This window comes from Theropithecus gelada, chromosome 15 (genome assembly GCF_003255815.1).
Source record: "Theropithecus gelada isolate Dixy chromosome 15, Tgel_1.0, whole genome shotgun sequence".
Taxonomy (NCBI): Eukaryota; Metazoa; Chordata; class Mammalia; order Primates; family Cercopithecidae; genus Theropithecus; species Theropithecus gelada.
Window position 1 is genome coordinate 28857423 of NC_037683.1, and position 21393 is coordinate 28878815.

At 35.9% G+C, this 21393-nt stretch overlaps 1 protein-coding gene across 6 annotated transcripts in view; it reads left to right on the forward strand.

The window, feature by feature from the left end:
- Positions 1-21393, forward strand: part of PTBP3 (polypyrimidine tract binding protein 3) — a 117149-nt gene that overhangs the window by 67137 nt on the left and 28619 nt on the right. For all 6 annotated transcript variants that reach the window (XM_025359276.1, XM_025359272.1, XM_025359273.1 and 3 more), the window contains 4 exons: positions 690-836; positions 5851-6015; positions 15714-15824; positions 17427-17601. In XM_025359276.1, coding sequence (XP_025215061.1) covers positions 690-836; positions 5851-6015; positions 15714-15824; positions 17427-17601 — 598 coding nt within the window. The remainder of the gene's footprint in view (positions 1-689; positions 837-5850; positions 6016-15713; positions 15825-17426; positions 17602-21393) is intronic.

The window sequence follows — 21393 nt, forward strand, 5'->3', positions numbered from 1 at the left end:
TGATAAACTTAAATCACAGCCCCTGAAAGCATCCGTTTACAGTGGTGACATACACATTTATTTTCATATTTTTAATTATTTCTAGATTTTAAAAGAAACAGAAATAAAAGGAGAACCAAAAACTACATAAAATCCCTTAATCAACTGGCAGTTAAATCCTTTTTTTTTTTTTTTTTTGAGACAGTGTCTTACTCTGTTGCCCTTGGTGCAGTGCAGTCATGCAGACATGGATCACTGCACCCTCAACCTCCCAGGCTTAAGCAATCCTCCTACTCAGCCCCTCCCTCATTCCCCAACCCCAAGTAGCTGGGACCACAGCCATGTGCCACTATGCGTAGCTAATTTAAGAAATTTTTTTTGTAGAGATGGATTCTCCCTATGTTGCCCAGGCTGGTGTTGAACTCCTGGGCTCAAGCAGTCCTCCCACCTTGTCTTCCCAAAGTAGCTGGAATTACAGTTGTGAACCACCATGCCTGGCTTCTCAAAGTTCTTCAGTGAACTCAACTTTTTAGATGTTTCTAATTGACATCCATGATATTTTGAAGCAAAGTTTTTTTTTTTCTCCCCTTGGGGGTAGTGTCATTTTATTTGAGAATGCATGGTTTTAGAGCAAGCTAGAATGGCAAAATATCTCTTAACTATCTTTCAAAAAGATGAGCTTTCACTTTATCTTCTTGTGTTTATTGCAGGCTTTCTTAGAAATGGCTTCTGAGGAAGCTGCTGTTACTATGGTGAATTATTACACTCCTATTACTCCTCACCTTCGAAGCCAGCCTGTTTATATTCAGTATTCCAATCACAGAGAACTTAAGACTGACAATCTACCTAATCAAGCTGTAAGTATTAAAGGTGTTTTTAAAAATAGATATGGGAACACATGATATGATAACTTACATACTTTACAGATGAAGCAAAATTATGTGCCTTTATTTATTTTAGGATACTTTACTAGTCATAATTGTATATGTAAATTCTTCCCCCAGTTCTTAAGAATAAGAAAGCAATGCCATTTAGAAATATATCAGAAGTTTATTTTTTCTCTTGAAACTGTTTTCACAATAAAAAGAGGAGAAAAAATATTTATTGTTACATACATCTTAAAATCTCAGATCTGAAAGGGAACTTAATGATTCATTTCAATCGTCTTTTTACAGACTCTAACAAAGGCATTGAGAAACTAAGTGATATTAAGTAACGGAACTTAAGACCTTAAGAGTTTTTTAGAATTGTTTATTAAATGATTTTTGACTCCTGAAGATGAATGTGAAATGTAGCATAGCAACATTTCTTACCCATTTTTCTGTTATTTTGATGTAGCACACGTTGAGTCTTTTGTGTCTTTCCATGTTGATTTTTAAGTGGTTAAAAATAGTTTAATAATTTGAAGTTATTTAAGGACAGAAAATGTTTATCCACAAAGCAAATACATTTTAAGAAAGTGGGTTTTGGCTGGGTGCGATTTGGGAGGCCGAGGCAGGTGGATCATGAGGTCAGGAGATCGAGACCATCCTGGCTAACACAGTGAAACCCTGTCTGTACCAAAAATACAAAAAAAAATTAGCCGGGTGTGGTGGCGGATGCCGGTAGTCCCAGCTACTCAGGAGGCTGAGGCAGAGAAATGGTGTGAACCCGGGAGGCAGAGCTTGTAGTGAGCCAAGACCGTGCCACTGTGTTCCAGCCTGGGTGGCAGAATGAGACTCCATCTCCAAAAAAAAAAAAAAAAAAAAAAAAAACGAAGAAAGTGGGTAGGGCATGTTTGGCCTCTGTATTCTTGCTCTAGGCAAAGAACTCCTCCAGCTCTCTGATTTTGTGTTGAAAGGCAGCATAATGTAAGCTGGTGAGATTCAATTAGTTTTCCACATTGTTTGAAACAGCGATATTTACTGCATGTAATCCTTAACTTATTTTAGGCAATATTAATGGCATATAATAAACTATATAAGCTTATAATAAATACAATATTAGATGAATGGAATAGACTTTTTAAAATAAAAAATTGTCATTACAAATTGTACATAGGATACATGCTTATGGTACACCATTCAGTCAAGAAAAGTAAAAGAGAAAAGAACTAAAACCAATCCAGTTACCCAGAGATAACTAATGACTAGTGGTAATATTCGATGTGTATTCAGGTGTCTGTGTATCTAATTTTACACAAAATGTTTTGAAATATTTTTTGTGTAATGTTATGGACATGAGTTTATTACAACAAATATAGCATTACCTCATTAGCTTTTAATGACTATAATACTCTCTTGTATAGGAGAATTATAATTTGTCCAATTTCCTTTTGATACACACTGAAGTTGTTTCCAGTGTATATTCCAGTACAGCATATTCCAATACAATACAATGTATATTGCCATACAATACAATGTATATTCCAATGTGTATGTATGAAATTGCTGGGACAAAGCATGTACATATTTTAAATTTTGGTTTATGTTGCATGATTGCTTTCTGTAGAGATTATGTGCTTAGAGTGCCACCAATATAATGGATGAGCAGATGGCTTTCCAGTGTTCGTTAATAGATAGATGAGTAATTGTATCCTATTTTTTACTTGTATTTGATAATTTGTAAAATACTTATACTGATTTTTGTTAGTGCCACTTCCCCATTTTTTATTGTAGTAAAATATATATGACATAAAATTTACCATTTCAGCAGTTTTTAAATGTACAGGTTAATGGCATTAAGTACATTCACATTGTTGTATAGTCACCACCACTCTTAGTCTCTAGATGCCATTTCTCATCACCTCAAACTTGAAACACTCTATCCATTATACAGTAACTCCCTATTCCTCCCTCCCTCCCACCTCTGGCAACTACCATTCTACCTTATTCTCTATGGATTTTTAAATATATAGTCAAGTCTCTTAGGATGTCATAATACAATCTTTTCTGACTTCGGTACCATGCTCAGAAAGACCTAGTACACCAAGATTAAAAAAAGAATCTGCGTATGTTTTCTTCTAATACTTTTATGTTGTGGTTCTTACTTCTATTAGGAATTTTTTGGATGTGGGAATGAGGGTAAGGCTTCAGTCTTTTTTTTACTCCAAGAGACCAGTTTCTCCTGCATTATTTTTGAATAACTCACTTATTATCTATAATGTGAAACTTGTCCTTTGTCATATATTAGTTTTCTATACACACCCTATGCCTGCTGATCATATGTACACACACGTGCACTCTTGTCTGACATGCTTGTATGTTCTGCTTACATGTCTTGTTCTGCCCTCATGTGTGTGCTGCTCACATGCTATGCATTCCATGTTTAACCTTTACTTTAACCTTTTGATTTGCAAAAGCTTGGATTCCGTTTCTGCATCTGTGCCCTAAGGCTTAATTTTTTTTTTTGGGGGGAGACAGAATTTTACTCTTTGCCCAGGATGGAGTGAAGTGGCGCCATCTCAGCTCACTGCAACCTCTGCTCCCCACCCCCCGCCCGCCGGGTTCAAGCGATTCTCCTGCCTTAGCCTCACGAGTAGCTGGGATTATAGGTGCCCGCCACCACGCCCAGCTAATTTTTGTAGTTTTAATAGATACAGGGTTTCACTATGGTGGCCAGGCTGGTCTGGAACTCCTGACATCAGGTGATCCACCCGCCTCTGCCTCCCAAAGTGCTAGGATTACAGGGTGTGAGCTACTGCTCCTGACTCCTAAGGCTTAATATATTACAGGGCAAGACCTTATTTCTTACTCTCTTTTCAGAAATTAACTGATTAATATATCTTGCCTATTTCTTCAGATACATTTTGGAATTATTTTGGTAACTCCTGTCCTCCAAGAGACACACTTGGAATTGGGTCGATGTTGTAAATTAATTTGAGATAATTAATTTTGCACATTAATTATATTACTCTGATTCTTTTAAGGAGGAAGTTATATTTTGTTTGTTTTCTTGTTTGTCTTTCAGTAGACTTTTTAATTTTCCTTCATGTAAATCCTGCATTTTTCTCATTAGTGTGATTCTTAAATATGTTGCTATAAATCTTGAAGGGAAAAAACAATTTAATAAATCTTAAAGGTTGGATTATTCCAAAGAGAAACAGTGAGAAATCCCAGTTGCTTGGCAACCAAAGCTAGCCTGAATGACCTAGTTTATTCTGAGATAGCCTTCATTTCTTCCCAATACTTTTTCCATCTTGTTGCTTTTGTATAACTTTTATGCATTGATATTTGATAAAATACAATACTTTTTTTTTTTAATTCGAAGTCCTACATCAAACCTAACGTCAAAGTTTCAGATACCTGTTTGATATTTTTAAAGTACTGTAATGTCTTTTTATTCTGACATTCCCAGAAAGCTGATGGATGAGTGTTTCATTCCTTTTTATTCTCTGAATAGCAAGCTATCCCAAAATATGCACTTTATTTTTCCAGTTTATGATTGTACTTGCCAGAAGGTCAGGTGAATATTAAGTGTTTTTGTTTCCTTGATTTAAACTAAAATCACAACTGTAAAATTTAGGTCATATTCTGAGATACAGCATTTGAGAAATGGTTGTGTTAATAGGAGTCGTCATTGTATGCAGCTTTTCTTGACCTTGTGGATGAAATTTTATAAATCTGCCATGAGATGACCATAGAAAGATTTTCTCTAAAAAGATAATCATACTTAACACTTAAGATCTGTGCATTTTTATTGTATGTTAATTTTCATCTTCTCAATCTGAGAAATATCTTCTTTACATTTTCCAGGTATTTTTAAATTTTACATGAAGTATACATTTCTCCTTATCCCACATTAAATTTGTTTTCCTGATCATACTATTGCTATTATTTCCTTTATTAATTTCACTATTCCAGAGAGTTTGTTACCCAAACATTTTAAAATTATTTCCCATAATAGGAATTCTGCTCCTTCATAATTTTTAGCATTGGACATAATTTTTAGCAGTTTGAGTTTGTCTGTTGTTTCCTTGTGATTTAATTCAGAGTATCTGTCTTTGATAGCACATCACAGAAGTAATGCTTTTTTCATTGCATCATAAAATTTCCATTAGTTGTGTTAGTAATGATGGGCTCTTTGATCACTTGATTAGGGTGGTGTTTGCCAGCCCTCTCCACTATAAAGTTGTTACTTACAAGGGGGAAGAGTAGTATTTTGTGGGCAGGTACTTTAAAACTATGTAAATATACTGTTCCTTATCAGCTGTTAATTTATATCAGTATGGACTAAAGGTTTTCTATGTTATTTGATGGGTTTTTTAACAGTTGTTATTATTTTGATACACAAATTGTCCTAGATTTGGCCAGTACAGGCCCCTTCTAACTGGTTTCTATGTCCTTTTGGAATATCCCTATCATTCTTTGAACATTTCCTTGCATTCTGACCAACGCTTCCTCCCCCTGCCCCAAAACAAAAATGTTTTATACTCATCTTGTGATTTCTGGGCCCCAGTTCTGGAATCAGCTATTCTTTTAGAGTGCCTTGGTTTCTTTTAGTGGAGAATATTTAGAAGCTTGTCTTGCCTACCCTTGCTTGGGTGTAAACATCCCATACCATAGTCTTTAATGTTGCTTTCATATTTCTTCTCCCATTGTCTTTTAAAAATTAGGAAATAAAAATTGTATCCAAATTTTCTCCTTTTCTCCGTGTGTTTTTTTTCTTCAAGTAAATTTAAGCACCTTTTAAAAATACTGTGTCGTTGTGCTATGCAGGGAGGTGTTTGACTGTTTACTTGATTACAAATTTAGGATATGTACCTCCAGACAGAGTAGATAAATCTTGTTTTACTGAACTATATTGCTTCGTACTGTTTTATATCAACTAAATTTTAGGATTCATATAATGCGTCTGTATAATCAAAAGTTCTCATTTTGGGTTGTTCTATAGCGAGCCCAGGCTGCACTGCAGGCTGTCAGTGCCGTCCAATCAGGAAGCCTGGCCCTTTCTGGAGGTCCTTCCAATGAAGGCACAGTCCTACCTGGGCAGAGCCCTGTGCTTCGAATAATTATTGAAAACCTCTTTTACCCTGTTACCCTGGAAGTTCTTCATCAGGTAAGGAGGAATAAATACTCTTAAGAAGGTTAAGTTAAATATGGCTTCTGAAACTTTTGATGTTTTATATCTAAGTTGTTTAGCTTGTTGGTTTTGTTGATATATTTGTTTAAATAATGAAAAAATCTTTATCCTGTTTCATAGAAATTAGAGGTAATTTTTTGACAGCCTCCTTTTTCTAACTTGAATACATAATTTAAAAGGGTGTAAAAAGTTTTGATTTTTTTCTTACAGGTAAGCATGAAAATGAACAAAGCATAGAATACTGTGAAAAGTCCAGGTAGTAGTTGTTCCTTAGAAAGTAACATCACCATTGAGTACAACTAATTTGTTTCTGTTGACAACTTCTTACATTTGAGTATTTCTGATTTAAAAATTCTAAAGGGAAAGTGTATAATAAGTCTTCACATGTAATATGAATATACCATGTTAAATATTGACTGATGCCCAACCTAAGCTTCATACACTACCCGTTGCTATATCTAAATTGTCTTGATAAAAGAAATCACGGCAAGTAATATGTAGAATTTAAGAATTGAAGGTCAGTTAGTTTCATAATTTTGTAGTGAGTAAATCCGAAACACACATAATTGATAAGTATTGAATATTGTAGAGAGTAATTGAAGAGCCAATTAGAATTGAGACTTCCTGATGTAATTTCCCATGTTTTGTTTTTGAATGGTTGTTACATTTTTAACTAATATTTCATATATACATATCCTCAAAATGTAATATACAGTTATCTGGTAATCTGTGTATATAAATATTTGACATATAGCCCCAAAATTTAGTCAGCTTTTGTCCTCTTTAGCTATATATTGATTTCGTTTCGTTACACTTATTACACCCACATACTCATTACACCCACATATTAAAATACTGCAACACTTCCCTTGCTTATTTTCATTTAACAGAGTCGTGCCTTTGGATTTGTGGTATGTGCAGAGTCATAGGGATGTGGGTGCTTGTATATGTAAGAATTGAAATGCATCTTACTCTAGCCTCACATTTTACAAATAAAGAAGCTAGGGCCCTTAGAAGTTCATTTACTTTCCCATAGTCTATATACCAATTGACAATAGAGCTCAGACACATTTCTTAGTAAAGTCCTGTGCCATGCATGTGTATATTAAAACATGACATTGAGTACGCCTACTGGGTTCCCCTTTGATATGCATTGGTGAAGCATGTCCTAAGGAGGACGCTAGCGATGGGATCCACAGCCATGGTTGCTCTCTGAAAGGGTTCAGCTGTTGCTTAAGTGATTGGTTTCATTGTTCTTGTGGATTTTCTTCTGTGTATCCCAGAAAGTGGCATTGAAAACTAATGGGATCTTTAACAGTGTTTGTTCCGGGGTTGCTACTGTAACATTGTAGCTATTGCTTTTATAAAAGATGTTCTTATGCCTGTGTCGCAACACTGCCATCAGCCAGCAGCCAGTTTAGCTACAGTCACGTGGTCCTGTCTTATCATTTCATTTATCATCTCCCTAACCACAGTAACAAATTTTGTTTTTCCCTCAAGAGATCATGGTGACCTTCAGGTGAAGAAGACTAATTCTGAGTGTCCTCAGTAGCAACTGCTGGGGTAGGACTCCCAGTCTTTCAGTTACAGCACTCACTTTTTAAACCCTCTTTTCCAGTGCTATTGAAATAAAACCAGCTCTTTATGAAGGCCCCCAAATGCAGACTTCTCCCCCATCTCTTTATCTTCATTACCTAACACTCTTTTGCTTATTTAACACCTGTCTTTTCTGGCACTGTCTCTCTCTCCCTACCTCCCTTCCCTTTCTCCCTGCTTAATTCTGTCCTTAGTCCATTTCTATCTTGTATTTCTTAGACCAGGAACACTCTTTATCCAGGTAGTCACCTGGCAGGATCGACGTCATTCACCTCTCAGCTCAAATGTTACCTCCTGAGGGAGCAATCTAATTACATTAAGCAAGTCCTCTCCCCTGGCACTCTTATCCCATCAGCCAACTAACAGCCAGTCTGGCATAACAGTTACAGATACAGGGTCTGAAGCTAGTTTGAATCCTGACTCTACTGCCTCTGTAGCCTTGGGCAAGTAACTTACCCCTTCTATTTTTGTTTTCTTTATAATGAAGATGATGTTCTCTCATTTTTTATTGCAAGGATTACATGAGTTAATATATTTAAAGTACTTACTGAATAAAACAGGGCCTGATACATATTAAGTGCCCAAGAAGGAGGGGTTGGGTGTGGTGACTCACGCGTGTAATCCCAACACTTTGAGAGGCCAAGGAGGGTAGATGACTTGAGGGTCAGGAGTTCAACTCCAGCCTGGCCATCATGGTGAAACCCTATTTCTTCTAAAAATATGAAAAATTAGCCAGGTGTGGTGGCATGTATCTGTAGTTCCACCTATTCTGGACGCTGAGGCAGGAGAATCACTTGAACCCAGGAGGCTGAGATTGCAGTGAGCTGAGATCGCGCCATTGCACTGCAGCCTGGGCAGCAGAGCAAGACTCCATCTAAGTGCCCAAGAAGTGTTAGCTCTAATGATCAAATGCCAGTAAAGAGCAATGTAGGAAACTGGTTCTTCCTCTTGTAGTCTTGTGGATAAGACACTAATTTCATAAATAATGGCATAAAATGTAATGAATATTATGGTAGGGGAATATACAGAAGTGTGGAGTTGGTTGTACCTGTTATAACTATTTAGCAAATTATTTTATTATATTCTTTGCTGAAAATTGGTCCTGGCTCAACTGCTATCTAACATCTATAGAAACTAGTGTACCGTTAGCTCATGGTAAGGGAATTGAGAGTGACTGAGATGGGACTGATGCTATTTTAGATGAAGGAAGCTAGGGAAAGTCTTTCCAATATGGTATTTGAGCAGAGGCTTACAGGATGGGAAAATATAAGTTATGTGTGTATGTGGAGAAATAATGATCCAGTCCAAAAGAACAACAAATATAAGGTACCTAAGGTGGAAGTGTGCTTGTTGTGTTGAAGTATCAGAAAGAAGGCGGTGTCACTGGAATAGAGAGAGTAAGAAAGCCCTATGCGAGAGGGCATCAGAGCAGTGATGATGCAAAGCTTTTATAATTGTTACACTGGGTAAGATGGGAAACCTTTGGAGGATTTTGAATGGAACAGTGAGATTATGTCATTTACATTTTAGCAGAATCACTCTTGTTGCTATGTTAAGAATAAACTATGGCTGGGCGTGGTGGCTCACACCTGTAATCCCAGCACTTTGGGAGGCCGAGGCCAATGGATCTTCTGAGCTCAGGTGTTCAAGACCAGCCTGGGCAATATGGCAAAACCCCTGTGTACCAAAAATACAAAAAATTAGTGAAGGGTGGTGGCACACACCTGTAGTCCCAGCTACTCAGGAGGCTGAGATGGGAGGATAGCTGGAGCCCGGGAGGTGGAGGTTGCAGTGAACCGAGATTGTGCCACTGCATTCCAGCCTGGATGACAGAGTGAAACCCTGCCCCCTCATCCTCCAAAAAGAATAAGCTGTATGGGGTTAAGTGGAGGCTCTTGTCCTACTTCAAGTGAGAGATGATGGTGGCCTGGATGAGGCCTTAAGGACTGGAAGTGGTGATTATGGATTTTTTAAAAATTAGAGATAGGGTCTTGCTGTGTTGCGCAGACTGGCCCAAAAAAACTCCTGGGCTCAAGCAATCCTTCCACCCCATGAGAAGCTGGGGCTATAGGTACGGGCCACCTATATGGACTTCTGTGGCTATATTTTGAAAGATTTGCTGATGGATTGATTAGATTTGGTTCTGAAGAGAAAGGGAGTAATCAAGAATGCCTCCCAGATTTTGGATCTGAGCCTCTGGTAAAATGGAGCTAAGATATAAAGACTGAGGTAAATAAATAATAGTAATAATAATAAAAAGACAAAGACAAAAAAAGATTTGGGGCTGGAGTTGGAGGTAGGCATAAATCAAGAGTTTGATTTGAACATGTTAACTTAAGATACCTATTAGGTATTCAAATGGGAGATGATAAATGGGAATTAAGTCTGGATTCAGGAAAGAATTCAGGCTGGAGATTTGGAAACCTTCAGCATAGGTGTGGTAATTAAAGCTACTGGACTGGATAACATCATCTCAGAATATTTGTAGATAGAATTCATCAACTGATTAATTATGTAAATGCTCAATCCTGCATACTAAAAAGTGTCTTTGTGCATGAAAGAAGTAGCTCATAATGATGTTCTCATGTAATCCATTCCTTCTGAGTACTGTTATACATGGGAATAGTTTTTGAATGTCCAGTAGATGAATCTCTTCAGGACAAAGGACCAATCTTTTTGAATTGTAATAAAGATAAATAACTTATAAAAGCTAGGCATTATGGGTACTAAATAAAAGAATCAGTCCTAGTAATATGAAATTCTGGTTCTTAAATCATATTATTTCATTGGCTACAAAAACTATTATAAACAAGTTGTGGCCAATGTGCTTGATACTAAAAAAACTTTTCTAATGTGATTATTCACTTTTTTTTTTGGGGGGGAGATGGAGTCTCACTCTTACAGCCCAGGGTGGGTTGTGGTGGCACAATCTCGGTTCACTGCAACCTCTGCCTCCTGGGTTCAAGTGATTCTCCTGCCTCAGCCTCCTGAGTAGCTGGGATTACAGGCGCCCATCACCACGCCCAGCTAATTTTTGTACTTTTAGTAGAGATGGGGTTTAGCCATGTTGGCCGGGCTGGTCTCGAACTCCTGACCTCAGGTGATCTGCCCACCTCAGCCTCCCAAAGTGCTGGGATTATAGGCGTGAGCCACTGCGCCTGGCCGTGAATACACTTTTTACAAGTGAGTACTAGTGGACATTTTCGGTTTCTGACAAATTACACCTTTATAAAAAATCACTCTGAAGGTGAATTTTATCTTTAGTGTCTTCTTAGTCCTGTGTTACAGTCTGAAACTATTAAAATACACACGAGGTATCTAGAGTTGAGTATTTGTCCATATTTTTGACAGCAAAATATATTAGGGAAACAGAGTCAAAGACCTTGTAATTCATAAAAATAGATTCATATGTATCAAAGCTTCCTAAATTTTAATTTTTGATACCTAATCTGTTTGAAATATACTATTTTGGTAATTATGAAAAGGTGTTAAAAATCACACGTCAGGCATTCCTGGATTGCCTGATGTTGATGCCCAGTTACTTTATTCAGAAGTATATTGGTTTTTGTAGCTCTTCTCTCAGTGAATACAATCCAGGGGACTAGAGTGCTATTGCTGGTTAGCCTGTTCAGGCAAGTTTATTCTCTTAGCACATTCAGATAAAAACCACACAGCAAAACACCAAGCTGTCCGTGAGGATGTGCTTTAGGCCACTGTTGAAGTTAAGTGAGAAATGAGAATGTCAAGTTAAATGAGAAAAGGAATGTAAACATTAACAAAATCTGAAAGGTAAGTGGAAATTAGGTTTTATAGCATAATTTAGTATAAAAATTTTCCAAATGTTAGAGCAAATTATGTGTTCTTATTCCTTCACTAATGAGATATTTTACATCAAGAATATTTATTATTTTTTGAAATTGCCGACTTCCCTTGTTGGGGTGAAAAGAAGTTTTTTTTTTTTTTAAAGAAAAAATGAAAAAAAAAAAAGCTTTTAAAAAAGGAAAAAAAAAAAAATTACATATTGCCATCTGGGTACAGTGGCTCATGCCTTATAATCCCAGTACTTTGGGAGACTAAGGTAGGAGAATCATGTGAGGTCACGAGTTTGAGACCAGCCTGGGTGAGGTAGCGAGACCCTATCTCTAAAAAATTTTAAAAATTAGCCATGCATGGTGGTGCACCCTGTAGTACTCCGGAGACTAAAGCAGGAGGATTGCTTGAGCCGAGGAGTTTCAAGGTTACGGTGAACTATGATTGCGCCACTGCACACCATTATGGGTGACACGGTGAGACCCTGTCTCTTCAAAAATTGCATATCGCTATAATTCTTAATTTATAATTTTATCAGTTTATAATATCAATTAATAATAAGCATTTTAGTCTGTATCTGTCACATGCCAGGAATTGTACTTAATGATGCAGAAATGATTAAGACAAGGTATATTCCTTCAAGGAGCTTTCAGTCTAATTAAAAGAGACAGTTATATAAATAAATCTATAGTAGAGTAAAAGTACAACAGCAAGATACATATACGTGTGTGTGTGTGTGTGTGTGTGTGTGTGTGTGTATACACTTTTTTTTTTTTTTTTTGAGACGGAGTTTCTCTCTTGTGGCCCAGGTTGGAGTGCAATGGCCTGATCTCAGCTCACTGCAACCTCCATGTCCCGGGTTCAAGTGATTCTCCTGCCTCAGCCTCCCGAGTAGCTGGGATTACAGGCATGCGCCACCATACCCGGCTAATTTTTGTAGTTTTAGTAGAGATGGGGTTTTGCCATGTTGGCCAGGCTGGTCTCGAACTCCTGACCTCAGGTGACCCACTGGCCTCCCACAGTGCTGGGATTACAGACGTGAGCCACTGCGCCTAGCTGATAAATATTTATATAAAACCAAGAAGTAGATATGACTCGGGAAAAATAATTCTGTAGGGATTTGGGGGAGGCTGAGAATTTTATGGTAGCATTGTTCCCTGAGCTGAGTTTTGGACAAGATAAATGAAGGCTTACTAGCTGTTAAAACAGATTTCTAGGAAAAGGGAAAATCCTTATATATGGGCATAGAAGTCTGAAATCATTTGGTAAATTTGCAGAACTATAGGCAACTACACATTATTGATGTAAATAGAATAGTGTTATACAAGAAGTTTCAGGAAGTGAGGTTTGAGAGATAAACCAGGGCAAGAGTGTTATGTTATGTGAAAGAGCTTGTATTTGACCCTGTATATAATGGGGAGGTAGTAAGGGATTTTAAGCAGGGGAAAATATAATCTGACTTATACTTTAGAACGCTACCCGGGCTGTAGTAATGAAGAAGGGAGGTTAGACAGTTGTTACATTACATCCCCAGCCTTTTTAAAAAATCTAACATTACTCCTTCATTGAGAGAAAACATCGAGTTGATGCATGTGTAATACATAGATTGATTCATGTCTTGCCATAAGTGATTTAAGTGGCAAAATATATATAACATAAAATTTACCATTTTAACTATTTTTAATTGTATAGTTCAGTGACATTAGGTATGTTCACATTGTTTTTCAACCATCACTGAATACCACGTCTCCAGAATTTTTTTCATCTTCCCAAACTGAAACTCCCTTTACCCATTAAACAGAACTCTTTATTCATCTGCTCTCCCAGTCCCCAGCAATCACCAGTCTATTTTCGGTCCCTGTGAGTTTGACTACACCTTAGGTTCCTCATGTAAGTGGAACTATGCAGTATGTGTGTTTTGTTACTGGCATATTTCACCTGGCATGATGTTTTGAAGGTTCATCCATGTTCAGAATTTTTCTCCTTTTTGAGGCTGAGTAATATTCAGTTTGTACATATATATCATATTTTGTTTATCCATTTATTTGTTGATGAACACTTTGGTTGCTTCCTGTTTTGGCTATTTTGTGTAATGCTGTAATGCACATGGGTATATGCATATCTCTTTGAGTCCCTTGGCTGTATACCTAGAAATGGAATTGCTGGATCATATGGTAATTCTATTTTCATTTTTTAAGGAAAGGTTCTACTTTTTCCATAGTGGCTGTAACATTTTACATTTCTACCAACAGTGCACAGTGGTTCCATTTTCTTCATATCCTCCCCAATACTTGTTATTTTATGGGTTTTAAAAAATTTTGTAACTATCCTAATGGAAGTTAGGTAATAAGTAGTTTTGATTTGCATTTTTCTAATGATTAGTGATATTGAGCATCTTTTTGTGGGCTTATTGGCAGTTTGATTAGCTTCTTTGGAGAAATATCTATTGAAGTCCTTTGCCTATTTTTGGGTTGCATTGTTTGTATTGTCACTGAGTTGCATCAATTCTTTATATATTCTGGACCTTAACTCATTATCATGTACATGATTTGATTTCACTCTGTTGATAGTTTCCTTTGATGCACAAAAGTTTTTAATTTTGAGGTAGTCCCATTTATCTGTTTTTTCTTTCATTACCTGTGCTTTAGAATATTCTTTCTTTCATGTTTTTTTCCTAACCGCTAGACTACCAGGGGAGGATAGTTATTCTTGAGGCATACTTTGAGAATTAAAAAGCAGGGCCAGGTATAGTGCCTCACACCTGTAATCCCAGCACTTTGGAAGGCCACGATGGGAGGATAACTTGAGCTCAGGAGTTTGAGACCAGTCTGGCCAACATAGTGAGACCTCATCTCTATAAAACCTTAAAAATAAAAAATTAGCCAGGTGTGGTGTAGTCCCAGCTGCTTGGGAGGCTGAGATGGGAGGATCGCATAAGCCTGGGAGGTGGAGCCTGCAGTGAGCCCTGATTGTACCATAGTGGTTGATAACAGCAAAATCTTACCAGCATAGGGAATACTCAACCTTTTTCATCTCAAAAGCAGAATAAATTTTTGTTTTAAGGTTCAAATTTAAAATGGAGTGAATATTAGTTTGTTTTCACATTGCTATAAAGATACTCCCTGAGACTGGGTAATTTATAAACAAAAGAGGTTTAATTGACTCACAGTTCTGCATGACTGGGGAGGCTTCAGGAATCTTACAGTCATGGCAGAAAGCGAAGGGGAGGCCAGAGCCTCCTTCACATGGCGGCAGGAGAGAGAGATCGCGTGGGGGAAACTGCCACTTTTAAAACCATCAGATCTCTTGAGAACTCCCTCACTATCACCAGAACAACAAAGGTGAAACTGCCCCCATGATCCAGTCACCTCCCACCAGGTCTCTCTTTTGACATGTGGGAAATCACAATTTGAGATGAGATTTGGGTGGTGACACAGAGCCAAACCATATTAACAGAGGAAAACTAAATATATTATTGTTTTATCCCCCCTATTTAGTCTTTCAGAAATGAGTTACTATTAATACTAACACTGGCTATGAACCCTGTGGTGCTGAGGTAGATAGAACACGTGTTTTGAGGATATTGATGTCAGGAAGCCCTCCCCTCACTCTTTTCTTCTCAAAAGACACTTCAGAAAGACCTTCTTTGGCCATCACTCTTACGCTGTCTCAACTTGCATTCTGGTTCATGCTCACCCCTTCCCTTCTTTTATTTTTATTCTTAAGACTTTTAAAATCACCAGATATTAGGATATTTGTCATTTGTTTATTGTCTGTCTTCATATGGGCATAGACTTTTGTCTCTGTTTTGTTTACTGCTGTCTTTGCAGTGTTTAGAACAATCCTCCAAATATTTGACGAATTAATAGAGCAGCCTCTAGTTGAACATCTTCTAGTGGCTACAGAAATCTCAAAAAGTAGATGATTCTTCACAGGGTGAAATAGTTGGTCCGTGACTCCCACTTTTATTCATATGCTTTGTAACACATCTCATCCCATTGATTATTGTTGTCTCCTGTTTTAATACTGTACCATTTATGTATGCCATAAAATAGGCTAGTTATTTAAGTGCCTATTGTGTACCGGGCATTGTTCTAAGATAGGCGTAGGTATTGAAATGTTAATGTTTTAGGTTTAAGTCATTTTGGTACCAAAGTTTTAAAGAGAAAATTTTCACTTAAAAGGATTTGTGAACAAATTGTATTTATAAAGATACATTAGTTTAATACCTTTCTTTTACATTTAACCTAACTTGAACTGTTTTCCAGATATTTTCTAAATTTGGCACAGTCTTGAAGATTATCACCTTTACAAAGAATAATCAGTTTCAAGCCTTGCTTCAGTATGCTGACCCAGTAAATGCACATTATGCCAAAATGGTAATTATGATCTTTGTTTCATTTTTCAATTGTTAATGACTCTAGTGATGCCTGAAGGAAGTCATCATATCTTCTCTTGTGCCCCACTTTACCACGTTTTTTAAAAAAAATTTTGGTAAAATATACATGACGTTTACCATTTTAGTCATTTTAAAGTGTATGATTCCATGTATTTTTTTTTCTAAGCTAAAAATCATTACTTCTTCATATGAAATGGTTTCAAATCTCCTAACACCTCTCACATCTCTGAGACTCAGGTCCTGTTTGTCATGTTTAAAGTCTACAGTTGAACACAGTACTCCTGATGTAAGCTAATAGAGCCATCATTACCCTTGTGCTTTCATTTACTTCTCCTATCCAAGTACTAACGAGGCCCAACCCTGCTTAACTTCTGAGATCAGATGAGATCAGGCACATTCATGGTGGTATGGCTGTAGACCATTTACTTCTGTTAAATCAGTCAGAAATTGGTTTCACCATTTTTGCAGCTGTATTCAATGTTTATTCCTGTTGAGCTCTAAATTGGTGGAGATACTAAATCTTAGGAAATATGCTGCTGTCAATTCATGTTATCTTTTTTTTAGTACACGAAAACCTATTTTGACAAGATATAAAACTTGACGTTCAGTTTGGTTATCTTAGGCATACCTCCTGTTGATATCTATCCCTGACTCTAATTTCATCTTGTAGCAGTTTTTGCTAGTCATTTCTAGTTTTTGGTCAAAGATGAGGACTAAGACTTGTGGTACTTTTGTGTACCACACAGTGTCTGGCACTCAATTGGGAGTATAGCGTTTATATTTGCTGTACCCTGCACTTGCGTGTATTATTTGGTACCTTTATGATGGCATGCTTGTCAATGACCATTATTATAAATCAGGATATGTATGTATATATGTATGTATGTTTTATTTTTATGTTCTTTGCTTTCTGGTATCTATTTTTATAAATTCAAGCATTTGCGAAAGTCCTAAGTGGTCACAAATACCCTTAGGTAAATTTTTGTTCTTGCAAAGGAAGGGGTTGCTAATCTTTGGTTGCAACTGACTCCACATTTCCCTCAGTTTTTATTATTCAAAGTATTACAAAGTAAATTTACAATAGAAAAAAGTAAGTGGTAGATAATATTTTATATATGGTGGCTCTGACAAGTACCATTTACAAAAGCTTTTTTTCATCCTAACAAAGCTTATACATCCTAGTATATTGTGAATTATACTAAAATGAATTAAAATGGAATGTAAAATCAGAGTATCTTAAAACTTTTGGTATAGGCAAAATAATCATAATAATAGTGAACATTTCTGTGATAGACAGTAGTTTTCCAATCTTTTACATTTCTCCTCTCTTACTTGATCTTACCACAGACAAGATAAATATTACCAGTCTTATTTTACAGATGAAAGCTGAGACTTAGAGATTTTCTTTTTCTCTCTTAGGCTCATAGTTAATGACTGTGAGGTAAAAGTAAACCCAAGACTTTGGCTTTTTAGTCAGTGCTTTCTGCCTCACACCTGATTGCCACTCTTTGTCAAAGTAGACGCTTCTTGGTTATCAGTGTTGTTGTCTTGCCAAAACCAGTCCCTTTCTTACATGCTTTAGGCTCTGGATGGCCAGAATATCTATAATGCATGCTGCACTCTGCGCATTGACTTCTCCAAGCTCACCAGCCTTAATGTGAAATATAATAATGACAAAAGCAGAGACTTCACTCGCTTAGACCTTCCTACTGGTGATGGCCAGCCATCCCTTGAACCCCCTATGGCTGCTGCTTTTGGTGAGTAGTTCTTTTTTGGGTCACAAAGCAAGTTTTCTGAAGTTACAAGTTTCATTTATTAAGCCATGTATGTTTATAAGCCTTTTTCTTCTTGAGTTCTCTCAGGATTTATAAAGGAAAGCAAGAATCCTGGAACAAAGTATGCCCATTAATTAAATATTAATATTAGGAGGTTCTGTTAGTTGACAAAACAAATGAATATCTGAAATTGAGTTACAAATTTATTTTCTAACATTGATATTTCTCATTCTTTGAAAGCCAGAGACCATTTGCTTCAAATTAGTAGTCTTATTAATTTAAATATACTAGTTTATAGCCAAAATAATTTTGCCATATATGCTCTTGAGGAAAATACTTTTCCCTTGTTAAGTAGTGATATTTTATATCAAGCCTAAATTAATAGTAGGATCTTCTTTTATTCAAAGAGGAGGATTTATTTTGTTTTGTTTCTTAAACTTTAGAACTTCCCGCTGTATCTTAAGCTTGTGTGAAGTTGCATTTTGCATTAGTAAAAATGCAGCCTTCTGAACTATCTCTGCAAATTGTAGCTTTGAAGAGCCTCCTTCTTTTATTTAAAGTAAACCTCTTAAGGAGAAAGCAATGGATGACCCAGTCTGAATATCTTATTAGGTTAGTATGTGCTACTTTTGGTTTCACAGTTCTCAAAAGAGTGGTTTATTATTTAGATAAAGTATTACTACCTTTTGTGATTGATTTTTCCTTTACCAAATAACACCATGAAATATTGTGAATTGGGACTTTAAGTAGTATTTAGTTCATGCTTTATAGGTGAGAAAATTAAAAGAATTAAGACAATCAAATTATAAAATTAAGACAACCAAATGATTGTCCAAACTTTTCTAGAAAATAGTTCATTACTTTCAAGTAAAAACTTTATTATTATTTTTAATTTAAAAAGCCAAGGGAATGATTCAGTGCATCTTTCTTATATTGTTAAAAGGTCTGTTTTGGCTTCTTTGACCATATTTTTGTGTTTTATATTTGTTACCAGCCCCTAACTTACTTACCTGATTTGGCAGTGACAAAGGTCTTTGTCATTACCATTTTAATAACAAATGATAGAAATATTTGGGGCAAAAAAAATACTGGGGCAAATTAAAGTTTACTAAAACTCAGCTGTCAAATGTAAGAATTCACTTATTCTAATAATTGATTATATACTCTTGGTGCAATTAATGTTCTTTATTATGGGAGGAGGACATTTTTAAAATATGTTAAGAATTTTGATTTCTAAATATAAAATATCAATGTTCATATCCTTTCTCATTAATGTTATTAATAAATCCTTAGTCACTGCAAAATAATGTCTATATCCTAAAAAAGTGATTCATCAGAGAGAGAACAATGCACTTTATATATTATGTGAAAGTTTCTCTACTTTGCCTCTCACTAATATTTGATACAGTTTCACTATTCCCTTCTTTTTTTCTTGGCTTCTGAAACACCACTCTCCTCACTTTCTTCCTACTTCACTGGCTGTTCTTTCTCTTTTAAAGGTTGCCCTTTACAGTTTCTAGGGCTGAGTCATAAGCACTGTGTTCTTGCTTTTAGTGACATTTGTTATACTCATAGAAAAGCTTATAAAACACGTAAGTATATACACACCCATGTGATTACCACCCAGATTAAGAAATAAAGTATTTATACATACTGAAGAAGCACACTGTGTACCTTTCTTCATCAATTTTGTTCACTCTCCTTTGCCCAAGATAACCACAGTCCCAAATTTGATAATTATTCTCTTGCTTTTCTGTTTTCCTGTTGTTTTTTTACTACTCATTATATATCCCTAAATGCAACTTAAATTTTTTTTTAAAGCATTCAGTACTTTAAAGCATTAAAAAATTTTAAAACTGTATTTAGAACTTTACATAAATGGACTCATGCTGGTTTTCTTTTGTGGCTTTATTTTATTTGCCCTGTATGGCTTTGGTGATTCATCCGTATTCATACATGTGGCTATCGTTCATTCATTCTTAGTACCGTCAAGTCTATAGTATCCCATTGCTTTGGAAGAATAATATATTACGGTTTGTTTATCCATTTTATTATTGATAAATATTTTGTTTGTTTTAGTTTGATGCTACTATGAACATTCTTTCCTGCTGAACAAGAGTTTTCTTTAAGAAGTACATAGGAAAGGAATTGTTGGGTCATAGAGAACATATTTCTTCAGTTTTATTACATAATGCCAGTTTTCAAAGTGATTGCACCAGTTTGTAACTGCATTGTGAGATGAAGAAAATTTTTTTAAGTCATCTCCTACTGGAAGGAGTGAGGTTAAATTTTTTTTATTTTATTTTAGTGTATGTGTAATGATATCTTAACACAGTTTTCAATTGCATTTTCCTAATTACTAATGAGGTTGAACATATTTTGTTTATTATTCATCCTGTGGTAAATTTTCTGTTTATTTATTTATTTCACGAATAAGTTCTTTAGTGGTGATTTCTGAGATTTTGGTGCAAGCAAAGATTTGGTGTTTGGTACACCCAAGCACCATACACAGTACCCAGTGTGTAGTCTTTTACCTCTCACTCCCATCCCTGTGCAATTCTTTTGTCTATTTTTGTGTTTTATTTCTCCTTTTTTTCTTACTTGTACGAATTCATTATGTATTCCAGATACTAGTTTGTTTTATGGGTTGCAAATAGTTTCTCCTAGTTTTGGCTTGTTGATTTATTGATAATGATAACTTTTATGTAGTCAAGTTTATTTTTTATTTCCTTTGTGTTTTTTTGTGTGTCTTATTTAAGAAATCCTTTGTGATATAAGGTCATAAATATATTTACTTATATTCTAAAGTTTATGGTGTTTTAGTAATAATTTAAACTTTGAAATTAAATTTTGTCTGAAATTAAATTGCAAGAGTAGTACAAAGAACTTCTATGTATCTCTTATTCAGATTTCCCTATTAGCATCATGCCATATTTACTTTATCATCTGAGTATTTATGTGTATGTATGTATATACATATATAATATATACACTACCTATATTTGTGTATGCGTGTGTATGTATATTTATTTTCCCCCACCCCCAAACCACTTGAGTAAGTTGCAGATATGATGTCCCTTTATGTCTAAATTAATCATTGTGTATTTACTAAGAACAAGGACATTCTTACTAAATACAGTTTAATTATCAAAGTTAGGAAATTAACATCTATACAATCCTTTAATCCATAGACTTTTTGTTTTTCGAGATAGTCTTTCTCTGTCATCGAGGCTAGAGTGCAGTGGCATGACCATAGCTCATTGTAGCATTGACCTTGGGCTCAAATGATCCTCCTGCCTTAGCCTCCAAAGTAGCTAGACTGTAGGCAAGCAACACTACATCTGGCTTTTTTTTTTTTTTTTTTCCATTTTTTGTGGAGATGGAGTCTTGCTGTTTCAACCAGGCTAGTCTCAAACTCCTGGGCTCAAGTGATCCTCCCACCTCAGCCTCCCAAAGTGCCAGTTGTGAAAATAATGTCTTTTATGACAGAATTTTTTTCTGGTAAAGATCCAAACAAGTATCAGGCTAATTTATTTGTCATGTCTCTTTCGAGTCATTTAATTCAGAACATTTCTTTATTCTGTGTCTTTCATAACTTTTTTTTTTTTTTTTTTTTGTGACAGGGACTTATTCTGTTGTCCAGGCTGAAGTGCAGAGATGCAATCACAGCTAACTGCAACCTCAGCCTCCAGGGCTCAAGTGATCCTTGTACCTCAGTCTCCTAGGTAGCTGGGACTTCAGGCACTCGCCATCATACCCGGCTAATTTTTATTT